At 39.1% G+C, this 12327-nt stretch overlaps 1 protein-coding gene across 1 annotated transcript in view; it reads left to right on the forward strand.

Annotated features, from left to right (window-relative positions):
* The window catches only part of LOC126149548 (33 kDa inner dynein arm light chain, axonemal-like), a 126622-nt gene that overhangs the window by 56161 nt on the left and 58134 nt on the right, over nt 1-12327 (forward strand). Inside the window, exon 4 of the mRNA XM_049915821.1 lies at nt 5790-5935. Within this exon, the coding sequence (XP_049771778.1) occupies nt 5790-5935 (146 nt within the window). The remainder of the gene's footprint in view (nt 1-5789; nt 5936-12327) is intronic.

The following is a 12327-nucleotide window of genomic DNA, read 5'->3' on the forward strand; positions in this document are numbered from 1 at the left end:
CAAAAATTTCAATTATCATGTCTTGTTTATTGAAGGGGCTTCCAGCAAAGCTAAACATAAATGTTGCAATTAGTGGATCAAAAATTATCGTATGATTACTGAATCTTCATGAAATATAATGTGAATAATGTTTTGACATATTTAGGTACAGTAAACCAATCATACTTATCACTGGCATTATTGTATATGAATGTATCATTGCATTCACTGATTGGGTAACCGACCCCATCTTTTTTTCACCCTGAAATGATAAAGTACGGTGTGCATGCAGTTCTTTCATGAAACCTGACTGATCAACTTTATAAATAGCAGTTGCGGGGATAACAGCAAGTTTTGTCTTTACGTCAGCTATGAATTTCTCTATAGAACAGTCTATCACTGGCAGCTGCTCTACACATTTACGTTTACGTAAACTTGGTAGTTTTGCAACTTCCTATTGTGTATGATTTCTTGAACCTGTGTAGCCAGGTCAATGAAGCCTGTAGATTAGCAATGTTTATGTCAGATGCAATTCGGAGATCCAAGTCTCATAGATCTCCATCAGTTACGGTGCATAGCTTTTCACGAGCAGTTCTAAAACTTTCGAACAGTTTTTCATTCAGGTGGTTTCAGGTTTTAGTTTGGTGCATATTTCTTATTTCATATAATTCATTCTTCCATTTGTACAGTTCATGCTCTGATTTTACAAAACGAAAATGCTTTTTCCCTCCTTCGTTCAACCAATATTTCTCTGCCTTTTCTTTTTCACTGAAAGCTGCTGCAGTATGTGTTTTTTCTAGGCTTGGAAGGTGTTCTTCTTCAGAACTGTTACTGGCACAACTGACATCGTCCAAACCACAATCATGGAATCATCACAGCTATTTCCTATTTCTTCTAACGTATCCACAATTTCAAATGAAATGTTGATATCATTTGAATGAATGTCAAGGAAATCAACTATCAAATGACACATATGTATATCCTCAGGAGAAGTAGGTGATTTCACCTGGAAACCACATTCTTCATATTTCATCATTGCTAAACTGAGAATGTTAATTGGATTCCACATTACTGTGAAACTGGAAGAAAAAAACTACTATTAGCAGGCATGCCTTACAAAAGCACAGTGAATAAAATACCTTCCAGTACTGCAAAAAGCAACGGATAATTTGTAATAGCTGTTACTTGAGTGGCTAATTGGAGAGAATAGCAACTGTGTACTGAAATGTCAGAGAAACTATCAACGAATGGTAACCTGAAACGTCCTTTACAAAAATTAATTATGATTGGGTTGTGTCATGTTTCCTGTTTGTAAATGTACTGCTGACCTCAGCTGCATGTGTGTCTAGTTGCGCATGCACAGTTGCTACAGCGCCAGCAGGGGTGTACATTTCTACCGCTGCCTGGCGTGCTACGAATTTGACAATTTTCAATTATTTTTTCTAATACTTGCAGTGCCTCTTAGCAGCTAAAATTTTGACAGTGCATTTCTTTCATTGTCTTCTTCCTGTGTAAAAAATTCAGGATAGGTTTTGACATGTCTTATTGGACCAGTCCCTTGTAAATCCAGTTACAGTCCATTTTCATGGAAAAAAACACACATCAAAAACAGTTTTGCATCACCTTGGTTCCAAGAGTTCCGGAACATGTACAGAAAATTGGAATAGAGATCAACATAAACATCATTTCAGCCCTTTTTATTACTCATGAAAACCACACATTGCATGTTGTACCACCATACTGCAAGACTTTCAGAGGTGGTGGTCCAGATTGCTGTACACACTGGTACCTCTAAAACCCAGTAGCACGTCCTCTTGCATTGATGCATGCCTGTATTCATCATGGCATACTATCCAAAAGTTCATCAATGCACTGTTGATCCAGATTGTCCCACTCCTCAACAGCGATTCGGCGTAGATCCCTCGGAGTGGTTGGTGGGTCATGTCGTCCATAAACAACCCTTTTCAGTCTATCCCACGCATGTTCGATAGGGTTCATGTCTGGAGAATATGCTGGCCACTCTGGTCAAGTGATGTCATTATCCTGAAGGAAGTCATTCACCAGATGTGCACAACGGGGGAGCAAATTGTTGTCCATGAAGATGAATGCCTCGTCAGTATGCTGCCTATATGGTTGCACTATTGGTCGGAGGATGGCATTCACATATCGTACAGCCATTATGGCACCTTCCATGAGAAACAGTGGCATACATTGGCTCCACATAATGCCACCCCAAAACAGGAGGGAACTTCCACCTTGCTGCACTCACTAGACAGTGTGTCTAAGGCGTTCAGTCTGACTGGGTTAACATGTCTCCGACGATTGTCTGGTTGAAGGCATGTGTGACACTCATCGTTGAAGAGAGCGTGATGCCAATCCTGAGCAGTCCATTCAGCGTGTTGTTGGGCCCATCTGTACCACGCTGCATGGTTTCATGGTTATAAAGATGGACCTCATCATGGACTTCGGGAGTGAATTTGCGTTTCATGCAGCCTATTGTGCACAGTTTGATTTGTAACATGATGTCCTGTGGCTGCACAAAAATCATTATTCAACATGGTGGCGTTGCTGTTAGGGTTCCTCCAAGCCATAATCTGTAGGTAGCGGTCATCTAATGCAGTAGTAGCCCTTGGGCAGCCTGAGCGAGGCATGTCATCAACAGTTCCTGACTCTCTGTATCTCCTGCATGTCCGAAGAACATCGCTTTGCTTCACTCTGAGATGCCTGGACACTTCCCTTGTTGAGAACCCTTCCTGGTACAAAGTAACAATGCGGACACAATTGAACCGCGGTACTGACCGTCCAGGCAGAGTTGAACTACAGACAACACGAGCTGTGTACCTGTTTCATTGTGTACACTTCCTGGGTTTACTAATATGAAACTTGGCTTTATCTTAGGTGGGATTAAAACCATTGACTGACAAGATCTCTGACACCATAATATTTGTGCTTCTCTAGGAGAGAGCTGTGAAATGTACAGTCAAATACCTTTGACAAGACACAGGAAATACCAGGATGTCTTTCAGAACTCAAATTACACAGAAGTCAAAAAATAAACCATGGATTACACAAGGAATAAAGATAGCATATGGGAGAAAAAGGAGACTGCATCTACGATCTAGGAACAGCTCTGATGTAATGCATTACAAAGAATACTGCATAATATTGAAGCAAGTAATCCAAAAATCGAAGCAGTTTTATTATGAGAAAAAGATAATTACATCAGGCAACAAAATAGAAACTGTATGGGACATAGTGAAGACAGAGACAGGTGGGGCCAAATAGGAAGAGGAGCAGATAGCTCTAAAAATAAATGAGACTTTCGTAACAAGTGAGCATAGTGTTGCAAACCTCTTAAAAAAGACTTCATTTCTGTTACTGACAGCTTGGGGTTTTCAGGTTCGGTGAACAGTGCAGTGGAGTATCTGAGACCAGTGTTTAAAAATAACTTCAGTTAAATGGAAATGACACTCACATCTCATTATGATAACATATCAACGAAGTTAATCAAAGAGTGCTCAAGCAAGTTGAGCTCTATCTTAAGTTATTTGTGTAGTCAATCTCTTATCAGCAGAACGTTTCCAGACTGGCTAAAGTATGCTGAGGTTAAGCCTCTTTACAAGAAGGGGGATAGAGACTCCAACAAACTATCAACCAATTTCACTTTTGCTGGCTTTCTCAAAAATATTTGAAAAGGTTGTATTCAAGTGTCTCCTTAAGCATCTGACTGCAAATAAAATTGTCTAAGTCACAGTTTGGATTTCTTAAGGATTTGGATATAGAGAAAGCTATTTACACTTACAGTGAGAATGTACTTAATTCATTAGATAGCAAATTAGAGGCTATTGGCATTTTCTGTGACCTGTCAAAAGCCTTTGACTGTGTGAACCACATCATTCTCTTAAGTAAATTAGAATATTAAGGTGTCACCGGCAGTGCTATGAAATGGTTTGAGTCTCATCTAACAGGAAACAATGGGTGCTGTTGTGAAATACCTGTGCAGTAAGCAGTCAGTCTTCATCTGATTGGGAATTAATTACATGTGGTGTTCCTCAAGGCTCCATGATGGGCCCATTGATTGTTCTTGTGTATATTAATGACCTTGTGTCTGTTACATTGCAGATGCTAAGGTTGTTTTGTTTGCAGGTGATACAAATGTTGCAATAAGTAGTAAATCAAGTACAGATTTAGAAATAGCTGCTAATAAAATTTTCACTGACATTAATAAATGGTTTAAAGCTAATTCACTCTCATTAATCTTTGAAAAGACCCAGAACCTGTAAGAGATTTCCTTCCAGCATGTGTATAACATATGAAGACATGCAGATCAAAGGGGTTGACAGTGTTAAATTTCTGGGTTTACAACTCGATAATAAATTCAGTTGCAAAGGGCATACCACAGAATTGCTTAAGCATCTAAACAAGTCTCTATTTGCGGTGCAAATGATGTCAGATATAGAAGACATAAATATGAAAAAACTTGCATGCTTTTCTTACTTTCATTCTGTTACATCCTATCTGGAGTAACCTGCCAAACTGAGCAGAAGTTTTTAGTGTGCAAAAGCATGTAATAACAATCATTTGTGGTATAAATTCAAGAACATCATATAGAAACCTCTTCAAGGAACTTTGTATTCTAACCACTGCTTCTCAGTATATATATTCCTTAACGAAATTTGTTGCAAGTAATAGATCTCTATTTCCAACCAATAGCCCAATACATAGTATCAGTACCAGGAATAAGAACAACCTACATAAAGACCTAAAATCACTTACCTTGGTCGAAAAAGGTGTCCAATATTCAGGAACACACATTTTCAATAAATTGCCAATAACCATTAAAAACTTAGTTTCAAATAAAGCATGGTTTAGACAGAGTTTGAAAGACTTTTTGATAGTCCTTCTACTCCATAGATGAATATCCTAACAGAGACTGTTATGCCAGCTTAAGTACAAATGTCTGTTAGATTTCAGTTTTGATAGCACTTGGTCACAACAGTCAAGATTAGGTATTTTGTGTATGATAAATGTATTAATAGCACATAACAATGTTTCATTTTGTTAGTGTATTAATTCTGTAAATATTAGGTGCTCCAGTTTACTATATTGTATTCACCTTTTTTGACAATCCCCTGACAAATGATCAGGGTAGTAAGTATTATATTCAAATGTTTTATGTTTTTTATGTTACACTTTCTGACATGTTCCACACCCACGAGAATCGACTCATGTTTTGGTAGTATGGAATGAAAACTGAATCTGATCTAATCAACTGTGTCTATGGAACATAAGAAATGAATGAATGACTCACTTCTTCAATTCAGTTTTAGTAGACAGTGCTATATTTTTTTGTTGTCTTATTATGAGTGAATGTGGAAGGGGACTGCAATCCTCTTCAGAGAGTTCTCTCATTTGTATTCCAATGACACACAAAAGTACTGAGGGTAATCATATATTGAAATAACTGAGAATAAATTGATTGTTTTAATGTTATTAAAAATAGTTCAGATTGTTAACTCCAGGAAGGATAAAAGAGGACAAGAACCCAAAAAATAGACATAAAACAAAGCAAAAATAAGAAAAGTGTTCTCTGCATGTGTCTTACTTCTCACTTCAGAGAAAATTATGAACATAGAAAGGAAGCTAGTTATGTATCTTGTGAATAAGTTGCTGTTGCTCCTGTCTCCCATATGCATCTGTAATCAGTGCCATGCATAGCCTTACCTTCTCAGAGATAATACGTAAAATATGTGTGAAAATAATAGAATACTCTTTCTTTATTGTGCAGTATTCTCATGTTCTTATTGCAGATGAACTGATACGACAAATTACTATTGATTGTCCAGAAAGAGGTGTGCTGTTACTCCGAATCAGAGAAGAGCTCCAACACACTCTGGCAGCTCACCAGGCACTCTACGTGAACAGCGTCAGAATTGGAGAGAGGAAGACGATAATGGTTAGTGAGGCAACAAGTTAATATCTAAATGCATGCAACAAAGTGTAGATTCCACTTATCATCCACAGAACTGGAGCAACCAGAGCAGGTACGACAGACACAGTTTTTAAAATGTAGTTCAATTCTCTATCTTTCACAATACTTTAAAAGTCCTTCATCTAAAGAAAGATAGAAAAGGGAATGTAAGATGAACAAATCCCAAAAGGGAGGAGAAGTTACCCTATCCCCCAAATTCATATGATGCACAAGATTTGGCGAACCATTACTTGCATACAATTTCTTGTACCTTCAGGCTCTGCAATTATTTAGACAGGTGCATAACTTCTTGTTTTTCGTGTCTACTGTTACTTTCTCATGCACGTGCTTTAAAAATCCTGAAGTAAGAGGTTCAACCAGAGTCTGATTCAACCCCACTCTGGTTCCTTCTAACTGTCTGTCTTCACACAATCACACTTCTCTTTTTCCAGATATTGTTAGTACTTTTTTTTACTTTATGTTGAGTAACTAAAGGCAATAACTTTTTTTTTTAATTAATTTCAAAACATAACAACCAAATATGTAATATAATCAACATTCATGACTGTAAATAGTAGCATCAGATAAAGTATCTGATATGTCCTCACTCATAATGTGCATACTGCCATTATGCCAGGCCAGAAAAGCTTTCAAACAACATTGTAGTTGTTTCTTGCATACTAGCTTCCAGAGTCTCCTCTCTTTCCACTGTCCATCAATTAATAATAATAATTTTTATGCAGCATTATTATACAGCCCCTAGAAATATTACAGTTTCAGAACATCATACAGATTATTCTTCTAAATATGTCAGTACATTAAAAGCCAAAGATTTTTGCGTAAAAACAAATTTTACTTTTGTTTATATACAAAAAACACCATGACAAATATTTTATTACCATTAGATCTCTTACAAATTACTTATAAATATAAGCTTATAACTATAACCTTGACATACTTGCAAAGCACTTTTCATTGTAGATAAACTGCTCATCTATGGAATAAAATGGATTTTCAGTTACAATTATTTTTAGCAGGTCTTTTAACTTGCTAGTCGGAAGGGCTGTGAGACTTTTGGTAGGGCATTTGCTAGCTTCAGACCAGCATTAAGTGCATTTCTTCGTATGAAGCTATTCTCTGGCTATTTACATGGTATTTGAATTTTTGTGTTGTGTCATTCTGGCGTAGGTCACATCTGAAGTTTGGATTTATCGTTTCCACAAGCAATATTACTTTCAGTATATATACATCTATAATGTTTTCTGACAGCTTACAGGCTAAGGAATTTATACACATACCCCTTTTGAGATCACCATGGATTGTGATTCCCAGAATTTTGTCCATTTTTCATTTTTTATGATCTCATTTCCTAAAGATAATTTCATGTCAAATTCTGTTTGTTTACTGATTTTAAATTCCATTATTGAAGCACTTACATTCAGATGGTTTTCATTGAAATACTTGACTATTTCACTTGTTATACTGTTGCACAACAACCCAAACTGTCGTAGGCTTTGTGTTTGCACACAACTGATGTATTATCTGAATGATGATTTTCTTTAGAATTAGAAAAGTTATACTGTATATCATTAACATAAATCAAGAAGATATTGGGTCCCAAGACAAACCTTGAGTCACTCCATATTTGATATCACAAATTTTGAATTTGAAAGATGCACTGTTTGTTTTAAGCAATACAAATTGGCTTGTGTTGCTTGTATATGATTTTAATAACTCATAGACAATTCCTCTAATACCCAGGATCCACAGCTTGTCAAATAATATGATGATCTTGACACAATCATAAGCTTTTTCTAGATCAAGAAACACTCCAGTAACATACTTCTTGTTCTCTATGACAGTTATTACTTGATCTATTAATTGTGCTGCAGCTACTGAAGTTGACATGTTTTTCATAAAGCCATTCTGATTTTAAAGTATTAAATTTTTTACATTCTGATTTCTAAATATTAATTTTTTTACTCAGGAATGCCATTAGTTTATCATAAATAACTTTCTCAACTACCTTAGAAAATGCAGGTAAGGTTGTGATGGGGTGGTAGTTTTCAATTTTAGATTATAACCTTTCTTGTGAATTGGGGTTCCTTGTGCTGTCTTTAGACTGTCTGGAAACTACCTGATGCAGTTACATCATTCACTGCTATGGCCATAGCATCAGATTGCAGTCTGTGCACTTTTCTGATGTATTGATAGACAATCCATCACAGGCTGCTGATTTTGTATTTTCAGTGATCTTACTATGTATGTATTTTATTTCCTTGCTATTAGTTGGGGCCAAGTATATGATACTTATTGATTGAATACTGTAAACAACTAACAGTTGGGTTAGGAGAACAATGGACAAGGATCCTGGGTGGCTGAAGTGAGTCAAGTACTCTGGCCCTAAAAATGTGGATAACACAATCTGAATTGATCTGATGCTGAGCAGACGTTGATTGATAATCTACAGAAGTTTCTCAATATAGGTGCAACTGAGAGCAAGTGGCGATTAAGACAAGGCTGGAGCAGCAGTATGTTACCCAGTATGCTTCATGTGGTGATGTAAATTGCAGCTGGCGAGAAGTGCGGGGTGGTGGCAAGATGTGGAGGCGACACCTTTGAATTGACCATGGCCATGAAAGAAATGCAAAAATCTCATGGCCTAGTAATCAGGCAGACGGATCGCAACTCACTCTCTGCCAGAGTGCTGAAATCACGATAGATTTCAGTGAGTGATACACCCATTCAGTGGTCGTACCAAGGACCAATTTGGCCCACTTACACAAACAGAGTGCACAAGGATGCCAAACGTCGAGAATGGTAAACCAAAAATGAATAAGTGTGCCCTCAGCAAACGAGTAGTCCAAGACATTTGAAGTCACACTGTCAGTACAGTAAGAACTTCACCCACACTGCCAGTACAGTAAGAACTTCACCACAGGCTCTCCAGTCTAACTACTTGCAAGTGAAGTCAGTTTCAGGACAGGTCCCAAGCACCAACCACACACGCCAGAGCTTCGACCAGAAGTATAATGACTTTTCTGGAGACTATAAATCTACTCTGTAGGAATCAGCATGGGTTTCGAAAAAGACGGTCATGTGAAACCCAGCTCGCGCTATTCGTCCACGAGACTCAGAGGGCCATAGACACGGGTTCATAGGTAGATGCCGTGTTTCTTGACTTCCGCAAGACGTTCGATACAGTTCCCCACAGTCGTTTAATGAACAAAGTAAGAGCATATGGACGACAAATTGTGTGATTGGATTGAAGAGTTCCTAGATAACAGGACGCAGCATGTCATTCTCAATGGAGAGAAGTCTTCCGAAGTAAGAGTGATTTCAGGTGTGCCGCAGGGGAGTGTCATAGGACCGTTGCTATTCACAATATACATAAATGACCTGGTGGATGACATCGGAAGTTCACTGAGGCTTTTTGCAGATGATGCTGTGGTGTATCGAGAGGTTGTAACAATGGAAAATTGTACTGAAATGCAGGAGGATCTGCAGCGAATTGACGCATGGTGCAGGGAATGGCAATTGAATCTCAATGTAGACAAGTGTAATGTGCTGCGAATACACAGAAAGATAGATCCTTTATCATTTAGCTACAATATAGCAGGTCAGCAACTGGAAGCAGTTAATACCATAAATTATCTGGGAGTACGCATTAGGAGTGATTTAAAATGGAATGATCATATAATGTTGACCGTCGGTAAAGCAGATGCCAGACCGAGATTCATTGGAAGAATCCTAAGGAAATGCAATCCGAAAACAAAGGAAGTAGGTTACAGTACGCTTGTTCGCCCACTGCTTGAATACTGCTCAGCAGTGTGGGATCCGTACCAGATAGGGTTGATAGAAGATGTAGAGAAGATCCAACGGAGAGCAGCGCGCTTCGTTACAGGATCATTTAGTAATCGTGAAAGCGTTACGGAGATGATAGATAAACTCCAGTGGTAGACTCTGCAGGAGAGACGCTCAGTAGCTCGGTACGGGCATTTGTTAAAGTTTCGAGAACATACCTTCACCAAAGAGTCAAGCAGTATATTGCTCCCTCCTACGTATATCTCGCGAAGAGACCATGACGATAAAATCAGAGAGATTAGAGCCCACACAGAAGCATACCGACAGTCCCTCTTTCCACGAACAATACGAGACTGTACTAGAAGGGAGAACCGATAGAGGTACTCAAGGTACCCTCCGCCACACACCGTCAGGTTGCTTGCGGAGTATGGATCTAGATGTAGATGTAGAAGATGCTTCAAGACCCAAGTCAGAACCCAAGTGCCTCGCACCTCTTCAGATAAAAACTTTCTGTTTTCCCTCAAAATGCACGAACGACACCGCCTTCACCCTGTCTTGAGCCAATCACAGGGCTTTAGAGGCGCTAAATCTCCCCTCCTACACAGCAGCACAAACTCATGTTGAACCAGTGCAAGAGTTAAGAAACCTGCATCTCTGAAAAAAAAAAAAAAAAAAGAGACCGCCAATTACTGGCTTTTTTAAGTTTCCGTGGAGGGGGAAGACAGTTTTCTCCAAAGTCATGTCACTTCCCATGACAACAAGGGAACAGATACAATCTTAAAGATCCTTATCTAAATTGCCTGTGCCTTGTAACCTGTTAGTCCTAGCTATGAGGTGTAATAAAGATTCTATCTCTAAACGTTTCTCAGACACTGGAGTTTCTTATACAACCGAGGCGGCCGATGGAAGTGGGTCACAGGCCTATTTGCAGTATCGGCAAACGAAAGTGGGTCACAGGCCTATTTGCAGTATTGGCGAACATGAAAACTTGTGAATTTTTATTACGCATGGCTCTGCACACAATGCCCAGTTTACAACTTCGCTGTGTAGACGCACCCCCCAGCCAATTGCTGGCGCCGTGGCAGGTAGCTCGGCATTGTTCTGCTGGAGACCCGTTTTGTCTAGGGGCTGCTATGTCTGCCCTGTACGGCTGTGGGCCTGTCCGGCAAGATTCACTGAGGGATGGACTTGCCACCAATTACTTTCAGTTTCCAACATTCCGTTTCTGCAATTTAAGAACCATAAAAATACCTCATGCTTTTAATGCCCTACCAGGCTCCATCAATGTCTGCTCAGGCCGTTAACTTTCTAGAGTCTCACCCAAGGTGCATAAGGTTGTAACAAAATCTTTAATAATTTTCCATATGTGAGAAATAAGTGAGAGTAACTTGTCCTCTCTTACTGCCCTCTACCAGCTGTTGATTTCTGCATGGGTAGTGTCTCACTTCAGTATTGTTTAGTGTGACATGAACCAGAGGAAATCATTGAAAATAGTAGGAGAATCTCATCCTTAAAAATGGTGTATATGTGAAAAAAGGAAACTTTGCCAATCAGAATTGCCCATGGTTAAAACACATCCTAGCTTGACCTCATTCATTCCAGGGATCATTCACTCATATGAAGCTGCAAGCCAGCAAGAGTACATATAAACATTGCCGTGAGTAGTATGAATTATGTTAGACCCAGGGGTCATTGCTACATCAGAGACTTCTGATAAACATTTGATAGGCGGTTAAAAGGTCTTGCAGCAAAGAAATATACCCGTTCACACCATATCCTGAGGTCAGATATGTCAAATGTCCCTAATAATTTATACTGTCTTGGAGTATGAACTGTTCTCTGCTCTAACACTCATTTAGCCACAGTCATCAAACACATACATTCTCAAATTCTCAATGAACAAGGATTCACTGTGTAATCTGTTTGTATTATTACCTAAGTTGTGTAATTTGTGTATTAGTTTCTATGACATGAAAACAAATACAGGTACATAATCAGAGCATTAATAAGTGTGCAGAACAAACATATATGTCAAAATCAAGACAGTTCAATTGATACACACAAAAACACACAAAGATATTACATAATGATATTACAGAAAGATATCTTATCGCTCCCTCCACAAGGGTACCTGGGAAGACAAAATTTACAATTGAAAATGTCACATGAATTGAAAACATGACATTTATGCACTTGCACAAACTGTGACTGGTAGGACTTAAGAACAGCAGTTTGCGCCAGAGTGGAATGGCCTCTCTCTCAGCGCATGATGTGGCAGAAGTGGCGGCAGACGTCTCTGGTGTTCCTCCTCGTCTCCTCAGGCAGCATCTGGTGTCTGGGCAGCAACCGGCATCTTGGGCAGCTTACGGACCACAGCTGGACCCTTGACGTTATCATGGTCAAGCAGCAGTTAGCTGTCAGTGACTGGTGTGACAGCGTTACATTTGATGTGCAACCCGCCCCTTGGCATAGAAATCCATTCAGCATTAGCAGGACATTCACCTCTGCACTGGAACGTGCCTGCCAGTGTGGGATATGTCAGTGGGACACACTCACTCTCGGTACCCCGCTGA

The sequence above is a fragment of the Schistocerca cancellata genome, chromosome 2, assembly GCF_023864275.1.
Source record: "Schistocerca cancellata isolate TAMUIC-IGC-003103 chromosome 2, iqSchCanc2.1, whole genome shotgun sequence".
Classification (NCBI taxonomy): Eukaryota; Metazoa; Arthropoda; class Insecta; order Orthoptera; family Acrididae; genus Schistocerca; species Schistocerca cancellata.